Here is a 20,000-nt window from a genome sequence, read left to right as displayed (position 1 = left end):
CTTGTTCAGCCAGACATGAAGGAAACTCTGTTTTCTGTTCCAGAAAGAGACGAAACCTAAACTCTGCGTCGGCTGCCGGGACAACTGACTGTGAAACTAACCTGCCGGCTGAAAAGACAGAATGGATCCACATCAAACAGTCTGACACGTTCCCGTCGAGCACAATGCATCAAACTCCAAGAACTTGCATAATTTGCAGGTTTAGGGCTTTAAAAACTGATATAAACGATATATTACTGGATCTGAACTCTCATTGGCTGCATGATGCACCAATCATCTGCAGGCTGGTGTGTGATTGGCTCACTGCTCTACACCATCACTCATTGGCTGTTGTAGGAGAAGAAGCTCATATCTGCTAAGATCAGCTGTCAATCAAACAGCGGTCATCTCAGGATCATGTTTTTTATAACATTTAATGATCGAATACTTTGTTTTTGACTTATATGTGATTGAAATGAATCTAATGGACATTTGGGAATAAAAGCAGTTTCTGTTAGTGTTTGCTGCACTACTGAAACACCCCGAGTGCTTGTTTGTTTGTTGGACCTTGGTGACGTAGTTTTATCTGTAAATGGTTTGCATGAAAAGAATCATGAGAATCTCAGTTTTCTGATGATGTTTAGTGAATATACTTGAATTGAGACGTTTGTCTATTTGCTGAGCTGTTTGTAAAGTCTGCTGAACCTTTAAACAGGTTTTAATAAAAAAACATCTGTGACTGTTACAAACAATAAACAGTGAATCAGGTCGGGACTCATCGTCAGAATACAGCATGTCTATAATAACTTGACATTGTTGGATTCTCGGTGGAGCAGATGATGATCACTCTAACACCTTCTGTGAACCTTCACACCCTCTGCGGCTCTGGTTCAGCCTCTGGACTTCAGCTGTGTTGTGTTCTGCAGACGCTGGGAGATTCTGGACCGTGTTGTTGAGATGGTGGTCCACGTTACAGTTCCAGTTGGCGTTAAATTGCTCGGTCAACAGACGTGGAACCAGAAAGCATCAGTTCTGCCGGTGCCCCAGTTTTACCTCCAGCTTTGATTTTCCGCCCTGAGGGGCGACTGACAGCGAACAATAACTCTCGTCTGCTCGGTCTGAGCTGCAGACAGAAACACTGCTCATCTCAAACAGTTCTTCAGATCCATGCAGACGTTTCTGCACCGACTCGAGCGAGAGTGAGACGTGTAATCGGGTCAGTTTGGATTTTATGATTTTTTGCATTATTGAAAACATCAGAGCGTCATTTTGCTCTTGATGAGTTCAACTTCCACTACAGGACCTGCAGGTGCTGGTGGAGGACTTGAGATCAGTCTCGGCCCCAAGACAACATTTTTGCTCGAACAAATCTGGATTTTATTTCAAGACCAGTCCAAAACCACCATGGTCTCATCCCTCAAAGACCTGGTCCTGTCTCGATCTTTACTCAGTCTCAGCCACTGAAAGTCTTGGTCCTGTCTCTGTTTCCTCCGTCCTGCTACAACGGAGGAGTTTTTCTTTGACTCGAGGTTCTCAGGACAGAAGATAAAGTTCACTGTTCAAATCAAGAAGCATCTCGATCCTCCAAACAGCTGATTCACATCTGTGGTGTTTTCAGAGGTTCTGGTTTTTAGCTGTAGTCCTTCAAGACGTGTGTTTACCAAACTTCAACCTGCCACTGTGTGTGTGTGTGTGTGTGTGTGTGTGTGTGTCTGTGTGTGTGTGTGTGTGTGTCTGTGTCTGTGTGTGTGTGTCTGTGTGTGTGTGTGTGTGTCTGTGTGTGGTGTGTGTGTGTGTGTGTGTGTGGCAGTAGGTCAGTGTCTGTGTCCTCAGGCTGTAGAACACAACACAGCTGCTCTCTGTGTTCACGCCTCAGCAGACAAAATGATACTAACACACACACACACACACACACACACACACACTGAGGGTGTGTGTGTGTGTGTGTGTGTGTGTGTGTGTTAAACTGACAGCATCTTGTTGTGTCGCTGATAAAACGCCTCTCATCTGTTCCTGAGTTAACAATCGGAGCCTCTCCTCCCCGCTGAGCTCCTCTGGCTCTCTTTTTGTCTCCGGCTGCTGAGACGTTTGTCAGAAGACGTTCACTCTGAAGGATCTTTGACACCTGAAGGTCCGAACCAGGTTTCATGTTTTTGTCACATGGTTTCAGTTTGAGATTTAAAAAGCAAGAACACCTTTACACGACACACCTGCGTCCTGTCGTCATGCACAGACTCTAAGGAAAACAACAGCTACAGAATGAAACTTTTTGCCACCAACATCCAACATCCAACCTTGGAACGGTATCCTTCCTATCGGAGTGAATCTCTTCTTTGTGTTTCTTTGCTTTGACAGACACAATATGAAGCCATGAACCTGTTAACCAACATCAGATCAGCGTCAGACTCACGTCGCTCTGCATCTTGATCAGCTCTCTGGCGAAGACGGTCTCGATGGTTTGAGGCATCTGAGCGTACAGACTGCAGCCGGCGTCCTTCTTCCCCTCCTCTCTGTACGCTTTCTGCAACACAACACATCACTTTTTACCTCGAAAACAAACAAAATATCCCAGAATACCAAAGAGTTTATCTTCATGTGTCATCTTTAACTTTCCACTTCCTGTCTTTGTCTGTTTCACTTTCTCACATGTTCTATAATTTTATCCTGTGTTTGCTGTTTTGTCGCCTGCTTTATAGTCTTAGACTTTGGATTTTCTGGTCTACAGCTCTGGTTGCAGTTTGCTGCGTTCACGTGCTCCTCAGATGTCTTCATGTTGGAATGTGGGAGCTTCGTCAGACAAACCTGATAAAGGTCGAGTACCAAAACATCACAAAAAATTATTTTTTGAATGCAGTCACATCTACTTGTCCCTCTCCTACGCACCTGCTTCTGAGTTTCTTGCCTTTTAGGTCCATGTTTGCCAAACCTTGATATTATAAAGAGCCATATAAAAGCACAGGGATCCGCTTTAATATTAAAGGGGTATTCCGGTGTAAGTTTAATCCATGGTCTAAATCACCATGAAACTGTGTTAGACTCCCTCTCGAGAGATCAAGTTAGCAGACCGCTAATTTACGGAGTTTTATCAACCTCAGAAACGACCGCACGACAACAATACACTGCAGTAAATGGATCCAAATATAAACCGCCACCAAAAAGCCACAAATAATGCTCAGAACAGCACCAAACTTCAGCAACAGTACAAATAGGGTCTCAGCACATAGTCCGGGGCATCTAACCTCCGCTAGCTTAGCTGGATTTCTACTGAAAAGCTGACTAAATTTACCACTCTTCTGCAGCAGCTTCCTGTTGACGGGAAGTCCCGACGAGTCGATTACCGAGTGCAGTAGAGTTCCGCGGCTCATGGATGAAAATGTATGATTATGACTCCATGGAAAAGCAATCAAAGTTCATATGTGTCTTACCTGCCAGTTTATAACAGTTATTATCGAGAGCGGACAGGGAAAAGAACGGAATTGAGCATTTCTAACCGCACTCGGTAATCGTCGCGTCGGGAACCCGGAAGCTGATGGAGGAGAGTTGAAATCTGTTTTTAGCTTCACAGTAGAAATCCAGCTAAGCTAGCGGAGGTTAGATGCCCCGGACTATGTGCTGAGACTCTATTTGTACTGTTGCTGAAGTTTGGTGCTGTTCTGAGCATTATTTGTGGCTTTTTGGTGGCGGTTTATATTTGGATCCATTTACTGCAGTGTATTGTTGTCGTACGGTTGTTTCTGAGGTTGATTAAACTCCGTGAATTAGCGGTCTGCTAACTTGATCTCTCGAGAGGGAGTCTAACACAGTTTCACGGTGTGTTAGACCATGGAGTAAATTTACACCGGAATATCCCTTTAACAGATCAAATTTTTAATGATTATGATTAGAAATAAAAGCTGTTTGATCCCGGAGATAAGTATCACTGCCAAATCTCATCATAAACTTTCCAGACAATCTAATTTCAGTACAGTCGGTCTGAGAGGACGTTGATGAGTTTCATGTGGATGTTTTAAACTTATTGGTGTCAGATTGGTGCTCAACATCAGTATCAGAGTCGTATTGGTGAGTAAAGTCGGGTTGATGCGTCTGTAATTAGTCGCTTTGGTTTAATTAACGTCACAAAATGGGATCAAACCGATAACGAGCTCCGTCTGTACTGTTGCTGTGATTAAGACTACATCTCCCAGAGGCCCTGTTGCTTCCTCTCTATCTGCTCCTCTCATCAGATTATTTCCTCATTAGCGGCAGAAGTGATTGTTACTCTGTGTGTTGAATGTTTTCACACTGGAAAATGAATTATATGAGTGTATTATAGCTTAATTAGAAATGTCAGCGTACGGAAGACAATCACTGTTTGATGCTTTCAGACGCTGTTGTTCTACTAATTAACTCGATGTTGATTCTACTCACAGCTGATCAGATCTAAAACGAGCTGATGAACCAATTTTAAACATAAATCTAAACACAAACATATACGGGACTTTGTACTGGACGTGTCAAGATTTATCATATATTTCAACGCTGCGATCTGATCCGTTGTCAGTGGAAAGAAACTGCCAAGATAATAAGAAACATTCTGGAGTAGAAGCTGATGAGAAAATGAGAAATTAAATAATTAATGAATAAAAACACAGAAATGGCTTCAAGAAAAACCGGCCAGCGACGGACAACTGGATCACAATTATTACCAACAGCCTGAGTTTGGAGCGCAGTGTTGGAGGATTGTTTCGTACCTCGCTGTGCAGCTGAGTTTGCTCCTTGGCGTGTTGAGTGTCTTTGGTCTCCGGCAGCAGAGAATACAGAGAGTTCACCAGCTCCTTCTTTCCCGCCTCCTTGTATTTACTCTGAGGACAGAAAACAGCAGCTTTAGATCGAGAGAAGAAACAAGCAACACAACAGGATTCTTTTGTCTCGTGTTGTTTGTCACGTTTTTCTAAGATCTGGTTTCGGTCTTAAAACGAATAAGAAACTAAAGATATTCGGTCCAAGAACAAACAGTTTTCTGTCTCTGGATTTGGTCTCATGGACTCCAGACATAGATTTCTGATCCTTAATCCACTTCTGGACATTTTAAGTCATAATAGGGATCCACATCCATCTGTAGCCCTTTTTAGATAGAAAAGGCAGCACAGTTGCTCCAAGGTAAGGACAGAAATGTGCCGGCCTGTCTTTCTAAAACAGAGGCGTAATATTCCTCCTTTTCCAAAAGCGCCTCTGAGGTAGGCGTAAACATGTGACGTGACGTGAAGCAGGAAGTTGGGCTGTGAACAGTGACAACACATTTGTCTTCAAAATAAGAGCTTTACATTGCACCCCATTGGAGTTTAGAACTGGGTTCTTAGCGGGGGCTTTTAATTTGAAAGTAGCGACCGTTCCTAGCTTGCCGCTACAACAACAAGCTAACACAACCAAACAGCTACAGAGACCGAGGAGACGCTGCATCTCCTGGATCTCAGCGGCTGTCCAGTTGTTCATCTTAATGTCCGCGGATGAAGTGATGGACTGACTGCTGTGATCAGCTGTTTCCTGGTTTTAAAACTCCCCGGCTGTGGGTCGCACAACAGTGCAGGTCATCGACACCTCCGCCCACCTCATGCAGAGGCCGGCACATTGACGCCTCGTTTTTAGAGAGCAGGCGAGGTGGAAATAAGTGTTCCCTCCGAGGAGGAAAATCAGCGGACCAGAGCAGACCCCCAATTTCCCGCCCTCTGTCTAAAAATGCAGACCGATCCGCCAAAAGGACGGGCTGATTGGCGGCTTGGTGCCCTGTCTAAAAATGGCTAGTAATGCCAATGCGGAAGTACCAAAAACTTGCAGTTCCTTGAATGACCACTTGAGGCACCAACAACAAGTCAATCCCCACAGGAGCTCATGTTATAATGTCAAACTTCACAGAGAAATAAAACATGTTTACAGCCTGATACAAAACAAACTCTCGGACTCTATAGCGACTTCATCCCTTCATGAAAACTTTACAGGGGAAGTTTTATATAAATCACTCGTTTAAATCATATTAAGGCTTAAATCTGTGCTTGTGCTGCTTTGAGTGACAGGTACAACAAGCTAAGGTAATATAACATATATGGAAATTATAAATCAGATCCAACAGGAAGTCTCCAGCTGCAACTCTGTTTTACTTTGAAGCTGCAGAACTGATGGAGGGTGACTGAGGTTTCACGTTTGTGTGAACTGTTCCTTTAAGACTTTAAACGACCTGCAGGGACGCTGTGATTTACAGTAATGATTCAGATGTTATCTACACAAGGTAAGACACTACAAGGGCACATTTTAACAATGCACGAGCAACACAGCAAACACTGAACGAGCTGCAGAGCTGCAGGAGTTCGACCGCACGCTGTGAGTCTGATTCAGAAGATGGACCGAATTCTTCAGCGCTGAATCTCGTGATTAATTATTCAGCAGAGATGTTGGGACCAAAAAAAAAATCATACCAAAAACACAAGCTGGCTATTTCAGGCAAACACACACTGAAATACTCACACACACACACACACACACACACACACACACACACACACACACACACACACACACACACACACAGTTTCTCACCTCGCTGTGCATCTCGGCCATCTCTTTCACAAACTGAGTCTCCAGAGTTTCAGGCAGCAGAGAGAACAAAGTGTTGGAAAGATCCTCTTTGTCCTTCTTGTACTTCGTCTTAAAGATAAAAAGCATTTAAAACATTTTCAACTGTGAGATATTCACAACAATTCACAGTAAATGACTCTCGTGTGTTTGGATTATTGCAGGAAGGTTTATGATATTCAGAGAAAAAACACGTAACATTTGACATTTTTTCTCTATATTTCTGTTGTCTGCAGCGTCATTTGTAGTTTAGATTATGGATATTTGCTGTAAACGTTTAAAGAAATAACATGAGTAATTTATCATGAATTTGTTGAGAATTTCACACCATAACTCAGTAAAACTTTTCTAGTTTCTTACTTTCACGTTTTTGTTTTCTATTCTCAGAATATTACCAGGTATTATCTCCTGTGGCTGCAAGAGCTCGTATTTACTATCAAAAATCAGTTTTTCCGCTTTAATAAAAACTGAAAACAGCACAGTTGGTATTTAGAGATGCAGACAAACACAACACAATTAGTGCAGCAGAAAAAGAAGCTTAAAGGAACAAAAGAGAACCAGAATAAATATAGAACGATCCACATTTATCTTTTACAAAAGATTAAAAAAACACAACTTGAACTGGAAACATGTGAAGAAACAAACTGTATGAAACAAAAAGCTTTGAGTGACTCTCACCTCACTCTGAAGTTCAGAGATCTGCTTCACAAACTCCGTCTCTTTGGTCTCCGGCATCTGGTGGAAAACACTGCTGCTGATCTCCAGTCTGCCTTTCTGCTTGTATTTATTCTGTGACACACACACACACACACACACACACACACACACACACACACACGGCAAGATGGTAAAATGAATGTTCATGAAACAAACAAATCAAACTTGCGTCTCGCTCCTGCAGTGATCCGTTTGTGAGGATTAATAATAGTAACTGAGACGTTGATTCTCCTGTTGCAGCTCTGTTACTACGTCTACTGGTGGATCAGAGTCAGAATAACAGGCAGTGTGAACGAGACTAATGACTCGTGGGTGTGATCACACTCTGTAAACGTCCCACCTCACTCTGAAGCTCCATGGCCGCCTTAGCGAGCTTCATCTCTTCGGTCTCAGGCAGCACAGAGTACAGGTTGGTGCTCAGCTCCTTCTTCCCGTCTTCCTTGTACTTCAGCTGGAGGGGACAGAAACACACTCAGCTGACTCGCTGTTTTCTTTCCTCTGAGGTCAAAAGAATAAATCTCCTATCGCTGTTATGCAGACGACACCCAGCTGTTCACTAAGTGTCACTGCGCTCCTGTAACACTGTCTGACTCGTTCTGGACGAGTGTAAAACACCTGTGCTTCATGTGAGAGTGTGTGTACCTGACTCTGCAGCTCAGTAGCCTCTTTAGCATGTAGCGTCTCCAGAGTTTCAGGTAGCTGGTGGTACAGACAGCTGCTCGCCTCCTTCCTGCTCGCCTCCTTGTATTTGGACTGGAGAAAACATCAGCTGTTAGCAAACATTTACACCACACACACACATCTGTGTCAGATCGAGGTCAGAAACGTGAGCTAGAAAATGTGTCGGTGCTGAAATCAGTTTAGTGAGAATGTCGGTCTCAAGGCGAACACAAAAAAGGGCATTTGTTTGCTGTGATCGTACGATTAATGTACAGGTAAGTAATAAATGACTGTCTGAGAAATGCAATACTGAAAATCTATCTGACTCGACACAGCAACAAAAGTCTCAGAGCTTTATTGGCGTTGTGTTACTGACTCTCATAGAAGTTATAACGACAGGCGACCAAATGAAACGCGTCGCTACCTCGAGGACATTTGGATAAAGTAATAAACTCAACAGTATAACCATTTTAGGACATTATCATGAAGAAATCTTACAAACTGTAGGTTTAAAGGGATATCGATGAAGTATATCGATGTGAAACGTCCTTGAATTGTCTTAACTTTGACAGTGGCTGCACGGCAAGAAAGTCCAGACTTCAATCAATTAAAACAACAAATAAATAAGTAATTGCTGCTCCCTCACCTCGCTCTGCAGCTCAGACACAGTTTTAGCAAACTGAGTCTCAGCAGTTTCAGAGAGCTGAGAGTAGAAGCTCTGAGAGAGGCTCTTCATCCCGTCCTCCCTGTATTTACTCTGAGAATAAAGAGGCAGAAAACACTGAAGACACTGAGAATGTTTACAAGCACAAAATACTCTGCGAGTTATTAAATGGCGGATGATATTAAACACTCCACTTAGAGTAGATTTGAGATTTATAAATCAATTCTGCAATGCATTGACAGAAAGCTGCAGGTTTTTATTTATAGAAAGCCTGAAAGTACAGAATCACATCATCTGCATACAGACTGACATCACTGGTTTGTACAGACGATATCGTTTATATAAACAGAGAACAGAACCGGTCCTGAGCTCGAGTCCTGTGGGATGTTTTTTGTTAAACTATAATCTCACATGATCACTTCTACACACTGTTGTCTGTCACACAGGTATAAAACAGACTGAGTCGGAGGAGTTTCATGTTCTGTACCTCGCTCTGCAGGTCGGACATCTTGGTGGCGAGCTGGATCTCCGCCGTCTGAGGCAGCTGAGCGTACAGACTGGACGCCATCGCCTTCTTCCCGCTCTGCTTGTACTTGTTCTGAAGGAAACAGAAGCAGGTGGAACAAAAAAACAGCAGCGATTAATTCCCATGTTGTCTCATTTTTCTTTTCTGCTGTTGAATATAGATTATTGAAGAACATAAACTCCTCCTGGTCTGTTACAATAAATGAGTTTTGACCTTTAAATACAGTGTCTGTTACAACTAAATTAAACCCAGTCTGGGTTGCCAGATACGACGACACATATCCCCCACAGACAGACACTCCCACTGGATTTGTATCACTATGAAATCAGGAGATTTGCAGGAGAAATTAACAATAAAGATCCCATGAGGAGGAAGGATTAAATATAGGTTGGCAGTTATGTGTATTCTCCTGGTTATCCAGGCTGGGCCGGTTGTACCGAGCCCGTGTGGACCCCCACAACCCGGTCCAGAGGATTTCACTGAGCTGCTGTCTTCCCTGAATCTGCAGAACATCTCAATAATCTAGTCCCTCTGGAAACATGTAATGTGATATAATATAACTTGTCCAACCTTTAGATTATAGATTAAAGACTTTATAAATGATTTGACACCGGAGACACTTCGCTGGTCTAAACCTCAGACCATCAGTGAGAGAAACCAACATTCACGGGAGACTGTTTGATATTTCCATGGTTACAGTTTCTCAGTTCTCGGCTCATGATTGTTGTTTTTTTTCCTGCTGAATATTTGAGTGATGTTACATAAACCCCTCAGCGAGATAATGCTGACAAAATGTTGCTCTCCAAACAGCCTCACAAAATATCCTCCGCACTCACCGAAGTGCCTTCAAAGTAAAATATTATTCATTCATTCATTAATTCTTTGAAGAGAAACAGCGCAGACGGTCGCAGCTTCTCTCTCTCGCAGCCGGGACAGAAGTGTCTCAGTTCTGTCTTTACATGAGGCGACATCGGGACAGTCGACTGTTCGTGTCGTCTGCTGCAGGATAAACACGAGCATGTGAGTAAGTGGAAGTGAATAATGGATGCTCGTACCTCGCTCTGCAGCTCAGTAACCTCTTTAACGCGCTGCGTCTCCAGAGTCTCAGGCAGCCGGTGGTACAGAGCGCTGCTGGCTTCTCTCTTCCCGGCTTCCTTGTACTTGACCTGCAGGAAAACACATTTCTGTTTGTGTCACGATACTTTTTACAGCTTCTGATTCACAAACAGATGTCACATTATTAGATTAAGCGATACAACCAGCAAAAAAGGCATGATTTCTTTTACAAATCACCTAAATTACATCATTTATCACAGCGAAATATTTCACATTTCCACCAGTCCTTCAACGAACATTGTGCTACAAAAGCTTCTATGAGGAAAAGTGAAGTAACAGCTTGCAGCTCTGAAGGTTAAAAGCTTTTAGCACCTCTTGCATTTAAAAAAACAACTCAAATTGTCGCTTTTTTGTCCGTAGAAACCAGAAACCCAGGAGCTGAGGGTGAAAACACACCACAGATCAAGTGAACAGACAGAACGAGCTGAGAGATGAAGAGCTGCTGTCGTCTTTAGTTTCTGTCCAGAGAACAGAGAAGCTCAACAGAGGATGGAAACACAAGACGGAACAGGAGGAGGAGGAGGAGGAGGAGGAGGAGGAGGAGGAGGAGGAGGAGGAGGAGGAGGAGGAGGAGAGAGGAATCCAGGAGCCCTGAATGTGTTTCTGATAACAAGACCAGAATAGACAACAGTGGTCAGTTTATCTGCGGTGTGTTAACATGCTGGAGTGTCTGAGGGAGCACACACACCTCACTCTGTCTCTGAGGACACTGACGCACAAACATTCCCCACAACCTTCATCGACAAATCACAACACGAGAGCAACAACATGTTCATCATCGATCAATCTGCAGACTGTTTTCAGTCCCAGGTTCTCAAATTGGTTCCTTCTTCAAACTTCAACGGCTCAGAAAAATATGGCTTCATCTCATCAACAAGCTGTTCTCTGCAGGAGGAAACTGCGTCTGTCGGGGACTATTTTCAGCGGTGGATTAATCCACGTTTGGTGCTCTTGTGAGTGTTTGTGGCAGGACGGTGTGTTTGTGTGGTTGAGACAGAATAAACTACAGCGGGTGTGAGGGAACAACGTCGTGGCTCACCGATGTGTTTTTAATAGTTTTTGGACAAACGTTGAGCTCCACGGCTCAGAGGAGGAGGACAAACACAGAACTCGTGAGGAGAAACTGTTGGACACGAGATTTGTTGACAAGAAGAAAAACACAGAACGCGGTCTCATGAATTATTGGTTCAGTTTAGAGAGCAGCTTTGTGAACGAGTGTGTGAATGAAGGTTTCTCACCTCGCTGTGCGTCTCGGCCATCTCCTTCACAAACTGAGTCTCCAGAGTTTCAGGCAGCAGAGAGAACAAAGTGTTGGGAAGATCCTCTTTGTCCTTCTTGTACTTTGTCTTGAATCAATAAAAGAAAAAGAGAAAAATGAGACGATTAACAATAAATGACTCTTGTGTGTTTGGATTGTCTTCACATCTTTCTTTGGAGGTTTTTACCAAATTACCGTGGAGTAAAATGAAAATTACAGAACCATGTTGGAGGTTAATATTCTGAGGAAACAACACAATAAGTACAGCTCAGAGTTTTTTTATTGCCCTGTACTGTTTCTCTTTTTTTACATACAATGGCTCGATAATTAGATTCTGATAATTTGGTGTAAACACATGAAGATAATCTCACTCGTTTATTGTTCACTTATTATGAATTTCACTCCATAACCTGGTAAAATTAAAACATAAAGGAAAATGTGAAATGCTCCTTTAATTTCTACATTTGCTTCTAAAAGAATGTTTTGCTTTTAGTAAAAAACAGCCTCATATTTCCTTTCTGGCCTCGTTACTTATTAAAACAAACGCAGTGGGAACCTGATTGGTGCGTCCACCTGTGTGAGGCGTTCAGGGTCCTCACCTCACTCTGTATCTCTGACATCTGCTTGGCGAACTGCGTCTCTGCCGTCTCGGGGAGGAGTGAGTACAGGTTCTTACTGATCTCCTTCTTCCCTTCTTCTTTGTACTTGACCTGAGAGAGAGGACGCAGCGTTCAGCATCACCACGCGGACTCACAGCAGCGATGCTTTTTAAAAGCGAGCTCCTCACCTCGCTGTAAATGTCTCTCAGCTCTTTAGCCAGCTGAGTCTCGGTGGTCTCAGGCAGCTGGTGGAACAGAGAGCCGCTCGCCTCCTTCAGTCCGTCCTGCTTATACTTCACCTGCACAAAGACGGCAGAACAGACAGAAAACTGACCGTCATCTGAGCTGGAAATAAAGTTATTTATATATTTCAGTTACTTCTGGAAGAATTAGACAAGAAGAATCAGGGTTTGAAGGTGTGAAGGAGGTCGGTTTGGATCACGATCTGACCTGAACGCATCACGCAGCATCTGTACTCACCTGACTCTGCAGCTGTGACGCCTCTTTAGCGTGCAGAGTGTCCAGAGTCTCCGGCAGCTTCGAGTACAGAGAGCTGGACGCCTCTTTCTTCCCTGCTTCTTTATATTTGGTCTAAAAAAGAAAAGACAAAACATCAGTCAACACAAGTCTTCAGAAACACAGAAGTGTATCTAACAGTTCTTCTACACTTTCTGTTCATCACAATGTTTTCATCTAATAAAACAACTGGCTTAAAGGTGCAATATGTAAGAAGTTTAGCTCAAAACAATCAATCAATGGTAGTCTGCCTCACTGCATGGCTAACTGAGCTAACAAGCTAACAGCAGCTACATTAATGACTGTATAAAAAGAGCAGCAGTTAGCAGTTACTCCCTTATTCTTACAGACTGCACCTTTAAAGAGGAGGAATCATAACGAAACTAATAAAAACATGATATTTATATTCAGCGTGTGACAGTTTGTCGTACCTCGCTCTGTATCTCAGAGACAGTTTTAGCGAACTGGATGTCGTTGGTGTCGGCGAGCTGAGAGTAAACGCTGACGGTCTGACTCTTCCTCCCGCTCTCTTTATACTTGTTCTGCAGACGACACAACACATTCAGACGGACGTTTCATCAAACCAGCAGCTTCTCTTTCTTGCATTGTGACACTGTTGTTGGTTTATTTGACGTCTTTACAGCCTTTATATCAACAAAGATGGAGCTGAAGTCAGGAGGAATGAATCTGCAAACACTGACGTTTCTCTTTCTAGTTTCATTTGCAGTGTTTTCCCCTTTTATCGTCCTGGAAGTTGACTTGAAAATAAGAGAAGTTTTAGATTTTTTTTTAAATGTTGTGAAGCTCACTGAGCTCAGCTGGACTCTGGGTCTGATCCTGCTGTCTGCATCTGATTCTCTGTGAGTTTCAGATCCTTCTGGGGGCTTTTCTCTGTGATTTCAGAAAGATTTCATTCTGTTCACAAACATCTGACTCCAGTTTTTCCTTCTTTTCTGAATGTTGTTACAGTTCCAACAGAATTACAGACAGAAACAGACTCACAGCTCAAGACAAGGACAGAAAAGTTCTACAAAAGAGAGCAGAACACCAAAAAATCCTCAATGACTTAAAAGAGACTGATTTAGACAATAATAGGATGTGTGTGTGTGTGTGTGTGTGCGCGTGTGTGTGTGTGTGTGTGTGTGTGTGTGTGTGTGGTGTGTGTGTGTACCTCACTCTGCAGCTCCGTCATCTCTCGAGCGAACTGAGTCTCGGAGGTTTCAGGAAGCTGAGAGTACAGAGACGACGTCATCTCCTTCCTCCCTCCATCTTTGTACTTTTTCTGTCAGAAAAAAAGAAACAAACACTGTCTGTGATTCATCTCCAGTGAAAACAGTCTCGTTCTGACACAAACATCTCTACTATCCAGGTTTCTATGAACTGATGGATGTACAGGTTGTAAAGTCAGAGTTAGAACAGTGTGTAACTAAAGTGGCCTGTAAAGACGGACGAGTGAGTAGATGAGTCTCCGTGTTCGCTGTGAGGACATTTAATGTCCCCGACAACCTCTGTAGTCTCATTCAGACACTCGTTAGCAACCGCTAACTGTTTTTAACACATGAAGAGCTTCAGGATTAAACTGTGGGACATTTAATGAAGAACAAAATGTGTGATAATCTATTTCACACATTTAACTGAAAAACAATTTAAAAACTCAGACTTTGAGACGAGGGAAGCGAATGAAAGTAAGTGTGATAAATTATTACATTTGGGTGAACGAACACAGCTGGTGTAACGTTTGAGTTCATGTGAGTGAATGAGCGACAGGTGGATCTGAGAAAAGAGATAAAGGGAGAGAACGACAAACATGACCGCAGGTGAAACTCACCTCACTCTGCAGTTCAGACACTTCTTTGGCTCGTTTGGTCTCCAGAGTTTCAGGCAGTTTGGAGTAAAGAGACGACGACGCCTGCTGCTTCCCTGCCTGCTTATACTTCACCTGACACACACCACACACACACACACACACCACACACACACACACACACACACACACACAGACACACAGACACACACACACACACACACACACACACACACACCAGACACACACACACACACACACCACACACACACAGACACACACACAACACACACACACACACACACACACAAACAAACACACACAGTTAACTATAATCACACTGCAGTCCGTCTTAATAATCTTCTTCTTTTACTTCCAACAACTGATCGAGCACCAACCAACATCTTCTTCTGACCACCGTTATCAGTCGTGCTTCCTATTGGCTGTCGAAATAGTGACCATTCTGTGACATCATCAGATTTATCAGCTGTTGACCAATAGGACTTCAGTTCCAGAGATACACTCTGACACCGAGTGCTCCCTTTAAAGGACTATACCACTGTTTTCTTTCCTTGTAAAATATGTCAGTTTCGGTGCAGCATCACTGTAAAAGCCTGTTACTTCTTTACTTGCCAGACTTCATAAAAAAATTCTTGATTTTAAACTTGTCGCTTTGGGAGAAACTGTATAAACGCTGTGAAACTCTGTCTACAACACATTGTTAACTATCTGGGGCTACTTGTTCATTCGGCAGATGTTTCACATGCGGTGAGCAGGACTTTGTGAATGAGCTGAGGTGATTTCAGACTCTCACCTCGCTGTGCATCTCAGCCATCTCCTTCACAAACTGAGTCTCCAGAGTTTCAGGCAGCAGAGAGAACAAAGTGTTGGGCAGATCCTCTTTGTCCTTCTTGTACTTTGTCTTAAGAAAGAGAAAAGCTGCGATGTAAACAGAGAAATGTCTGCGTTGAAAGAAAGAAGAAACAGAAGTGAAACAGAGTTTCACTGCACCTCGCTCTGGATCTCTGACATCTGTTTGGCGAAATACATCTCTGCTGTCTCGGGCAGGAGGTGGTAGAGCGACGAGGACGCGTCCTTCTTTACAGCCGTCTTTGTATTTCAGCTGCAATCACGACACAAACACACAAATCAGCGACTCAGAACTCGCTCAGTGGAAGTTATCAGGAGAGAGTGATTGTGGAACATGTGTTTTAGACTGAAACGTAAAGTGAATGCTAATATATTTCCTCTTATCCTGAAGTTTTATGTTGCTGCTTCATGAGGTCTGGACACATTTTATTGATTTAGATTCTCCATATGGAGGTTCGTCGTTATGATTAATGTCGATGCTATAAAACTCTTCTCGCAGGATTCAAACATTTTATCATTCAGCCTTCAGTTTCCTCCGTAACATCTTATTTTAGGCCTACCTCGTCCGCCTGCACTGACGTGGAGACGCTGAAACAAGCTCGACCAGCCGAGCACTAACTCACAAACTCTGAATACTAAAAAGCTTTTAACATCGTCTTCTTACACAAGGAGAAATATTCTCTACACGGAACTGTGGAGGGAAACATCCGGCTGTTAAAACTCGTCTGCTCAATCAGCTTCTACTGTGAGAAAATAAACTCCGGACATAAACACAATATTCACTGAACATGATGAAACAGTTCAGGTCACTTCACATGACAGATGTGTTGCTGGTTTATGGAGTTTATTTATTGTTTTTAAGGATATAAATGATCCATGTGTTAACAGCAGGAGGATCTGAAGCGGCGGCTGGTCGTCACCTGGCTCTGCAGCTCCGTCACCTCCTTGGCCAGCTCGGTCTGGAGGGTCTGAGGGAGGCTGCAGAACAGACTGGACGACAACTCCTTCTGCACGTCCTCCTTGTACTTCACCTGCAGGGACGACAGTGTTTGTCTGGAGCCGCGTGGTGTAGCGAGTTATATCAGACGTAGATGCTGGTGAAGGTGTGTGATCAGTACCTGGCTCTGTATCTGTGACGCCTGCTTGGCGTGTTGCGTGTCCAGAGTTTCTGCCATCACTGAGTACAGACAGCTGCCGGCCTCCTGCCGCCCCGACTTCTGATACTTTGTCTGAAAAAAACAAACGTTGGGTCAGGTTTTGGGAAGACATTAAAAACTCTTTAAGCTACAGCACCAAGTCCCAACCACGTGAACGCCTTGTCCTCAATCTAATTCGATTATTATCTTTGTATCTCAAGATACGGCATCATACATTCACAAATGGCATAGAGAACTTCTGGATTAACTCTCAGAAGATCAGACAGGTAATAAATGTTTTTCAGGCAAACAAAGTGTGAAAAACATTCATCCATCTTTCTTAAACTCCAGAGGATATAAATGATACATTCTCCCCGTTTAGATTCCGCCTTATTTTGTGTTTTTAATTAAAAAGCACTTAAAAAGTCTTTAGATTTCACTCAATGGCCAGAATTTATCCTTTTCTGCTTAACTGGATGTATTTTCAGTCACAACAGATGAAACACAACCAAAATATTATTCAAATCTTCTCATAAATATCGTTTTGACTGTTTGGTCTACCTGATGGAGCTTTAATCTTTCTTGTCGTTACGTTCTGAGTGTGTCTCATTTATTAACAGGCATATATTCATGGATTTATCATCTCTCTCCTCTCTTTGTTTCATCTCACCTCGCTCTGCAGCTCAGAAACACTTTTAGCAAACTGAGTCTCAGCAGTTTCTGGCAGCTGAGAGTAGAAGCTCTGAGAGAGGCTCTTCATCCCGTCCTCCTTGTACTTGTTCTGCGAGCAGAGAATAAAAAAAACAAAAAGAGGCCGATTATAATTAGTAATAACGTGATTTAACAATAAACAGCTCGAGTGGTTTACGGAGTTTGGGGCCAAAATTAATAATAGCTACCGCTGAGAGAAGAAGTGAGAGCTGCACAGAAACAGATGGACGACACAGAAGAGAAGGAAAGTCACTCATTCATTATAGATTCATTCATTCATAACTCAACACAGACGTCATCGCAGAGATGAGCGGCAGAAAGAGAAATGTCTGCCAGCGACTCACAACTGAGACAGATGAAGCAACATTATGTAACTTTTTTACCTTCAACTATCTTCAAAGTCACGTTGACAGTACGTGACTTCAATCAGAGGGTACATTGTTATGACGTACTGAGTTTTGTTTGTAGTTAGCACCTTCATTACATCTGACAAACTGTTACAGAGCTGATATTTGTAAGCACCAAAGCACACAAAATACCAATTTCTACATGGTGCGGCTTTAAAGTCGCTCGTCATTTCACTGTTGGGAGTTTTAAGATTTGAGTTTGACCTCGCATCACTTAACTAAACACTGTGTTACCCACTTATGATTCATTTCAGGTTACATAAAGGTCAGTGCTGCAAAATTTAGCAGAAGCTTAGCAGACATCTTCTGTCATCCTGAGAAAACTCCATCGACTGACGGAGGCCACGAGATGCGGCTGAAAGCTTTGGTGCTGTTACATTACACTGCCATAATGTGCTGATGTCAGAATTTAAAGGTAGCTCCAAAAATAAAGATGGCAGCACATCAACCAGACTCTTTGCTAGCTATACTTGGCTGTAGCTAGCCACCATCAGCTAATTAGCTTATGGTGCGGATAGCGTGGAGCCAAGCCCCCAGCAGCAGCGCCAGGAGAGTGGGTCAGCGCTCAGCTCAACTGGATCCAACAGCCTCCCAGTGAGGAGACAGAGGTCAGTGTGAAGACAAAGTACAGAGGCGATTTACAGCCGGGCACAGGTGCAGATGCCACACCTGCATGTAGAGTTTTGGTGCTCTTACTTGGCTCTGCATGCCGCTGAGCTCTCGAGCAAACTGGTTCTCCAGAGTGTCGGGCAGCTGGTGGTAAACTGGACGCGACATCTCCTTCTTACCAGCCTCTTTATACAAGATCTGCAACATACAGAGGAGACAGCATCAGTATGAGACTGGACTCTGTGATGAAGACAGATTTCTGTGTCTGTCCCATGACGTCTGTACGTACCTGACTCTGTAGCTGTGAAGCCTCTTTAGCGTGTTGTGTCTCCAGAGTTTCAGGCAGTCGGTGATACAGAGGCGTTGACGTCTGCTTCTTACTGGCCTCTTTGTATTTAGTCTGGAACGACACAACGAGGAATCAGAATCAGGTTCAGTGTTTGAATGTAATGACGAGATAAAGGGTCAGCAGAATGTGGAATTATTGATGCTGCATGAAAAAGAAGCTCCTAGAAACTGGAAAACACAAATCTATCAGGAGAAACTTCTGAAATACATTTTTGGTGCTTGACATTCGTCACACAACTGTTTTTACAATTAGTACAGTGTGCAGGAGTTTGTTTGTAACTTCTGATCTACCTGTGCTCCTCTACATCACCTGACAGATGGTATCTCATAAAGGACCATCTGGAAAGACGTCACAAGAAACTATTTGGAGAGGCACTTTCAAAATACTTGGCAGGTGATGGAACAGAAGAGTGAAGACATATTTTCTGTTCATCTGTTCTTCTTTGAATGAAACTGAACTGATGCTACAGCAGCTCCTCAAAGATCAACGATTGGTCTGTTCAATCTGCAGAAGGATCCGTTACTGAACCAACACCACCAGACTCCTGAACTCATCCTCAACACTCCGCCATAAAATATAGTGTTTCTTGTACAGCATAAAGGGATTAAAACGTGTATTTCGATGTACAAGTCTGTTATAGAGAATATCCCCAAAAATAACCCTTGAAGCTTGAGCCTGTCTCATGAAGACGTTGTGCAAAGTATTTTTGTTTTCTGAAGCATTTGGATAAACAGAATTATCTCAGTATTATTGAGAATGTCGCTCTTTTCAACAAACTACAAAGAATCACAATCTTCCATCGTCTCTGTAGAGAATCCCTGATTTGATCCATCCTGTCTGAATGAACTGCTTCTTCAGTCTGCAGGTGTGAATCATCTGTCTATGAAACACTGAGTGAACACACCTCACTCTGCAGGTCTCTCAGCTCTTTAGCATGCTGCTGGTCGATGGTGTCCGGCACCAGAGAGAACAGGTTGACGCTCATCTCTTTCTTACCGTCTTCTTTGTACTTGACCTTGTGAGGAGACAAAATACAGCCGCGTGAATCAGAACGAACCTGCCGGAGCTGCTCGTACATTCAAATGTAACAGCTGGATCTAAAATCAGAGAAATGAGAGACGTTCACACCTCGCTGAGCATCTCCGTCTGCTGTCGGGCAAACTGGGTGTCGATGGTTTCTGGCATCAGGTGGAACAAACTGGACGAGTCTTTCTTTGAGCTCTGCTTGTACTTCAGCTGGAGGAGATGTGACACAACACATTAACTACAGTCAGTTCAGTTCATCAAAACATTTACTGGATGAATATAGATGTGAGATTTGCACAAACATAAGATCAGAGAAGCGCGATAAAACACTTCAACAGTGAAGGAAAGTCACTTCTTCTGGATCCAGACAGTCTCAGGTCTGAGTCTTTGTTCAGGTTCATATGAGACAGTTTGAGGTCAATTCTTTTGGTCGGGATTGGGGAATCA

General features: G+C 43.2%; 1 protein-coding gene across 2 annotated transcripts in view; it reads right to left on the bottom strand.

Moving 5' to 3' along the window:
- The window catches only part of LOC115569874 (nebulette-like), a 29,281-nt gene extending 13,741 nt beyond the window's left edge, over positions 1–15,540 (bottom strand). For both annotated transcript variants that reach the window (XM_030398072.1, XM_030398073.1), the window contains exons 1-18: positions 15,457–15,540; positions 15,260–15,367; positions 14,470–14,580; positions 13,813–13,923; positions 13,073–13,183; positions 12,606–12,716; positions 12,314–12,424; positions 12,126–12,236; positions 11,507–11,614; positions 10,208–10,318; positions 9,114–9,224; positions 8,609–8,719; positions 7,945–8,055; positions 7,643–7,753; positions 7,264–7,374; positions 6,550–6,657; positions 4,710–4,820; positions 2,390–2,500 (exon numbers count right to left, since the gene is read on the bottom strand). In XM_030398072.1, the coding sequence (XP_030253932.1) occupies positions 2,390–2,500; positions 4,710–4,820; positions 6,550–6,657; positions 7,264–7,374; positions 7,643–7,753; positions 7,945–8,055; positions 8,609–8,719; positions 9,114–9,224; positions 10,208–10,318; positions 11,507–11,614; positions 12,126–12,236; positions 12,314–12,424; positions 12,606–12,716; positions 13,073–13,183; positions 13,813–13,923; positions 14,470–14,580; positions 15,260–15,367; positions 15,457–15,495 (1,917 nt within the window). In that variant the 5' untranslated portion in view covers positions 15,496–15,540. The remainder of the gene's footprint in view (positions 1–2,389; positions 2,501–4,709; positions 4,821–6,549; positions 6,658–7,263; positions 7,375–7,642; positions 7,754–7,944; positions 8,056–8,608; positions 8,720–9,113; positions 9,225–10,207; positions 10,319–11,506; positions 11,615–12,125; positions 12,237–12,313; positions 12,425–12,605; positions 12,717–13,072; positions 13,184–13,812; positions 13,924–14,469; positions 14,581–15,259; positions 15,368–15,456) is intronic.
- Between the last annotated feature and the right edge of the window lie 4,460 nt (positions 15,541–20,000).

The sequence above is a fragment of the Sparus aurata genome, chromosome 19 (genome assembly GCF_900880675.1).
Source record: "Sparus aurata chromosome 19, fSpaAur1.1, whole genome shotgun sequence".
Lineage (NCBI taxonomy): Eukaryota > Metazoa > Chordata > Actinopteri > Spariformes > Sparidae > Sparus > Sparus aurata.
Note: the sequence above shows the minus strand (reverse complement) of the source record. Positions and strands in the feature narration are given on the sequence as shown.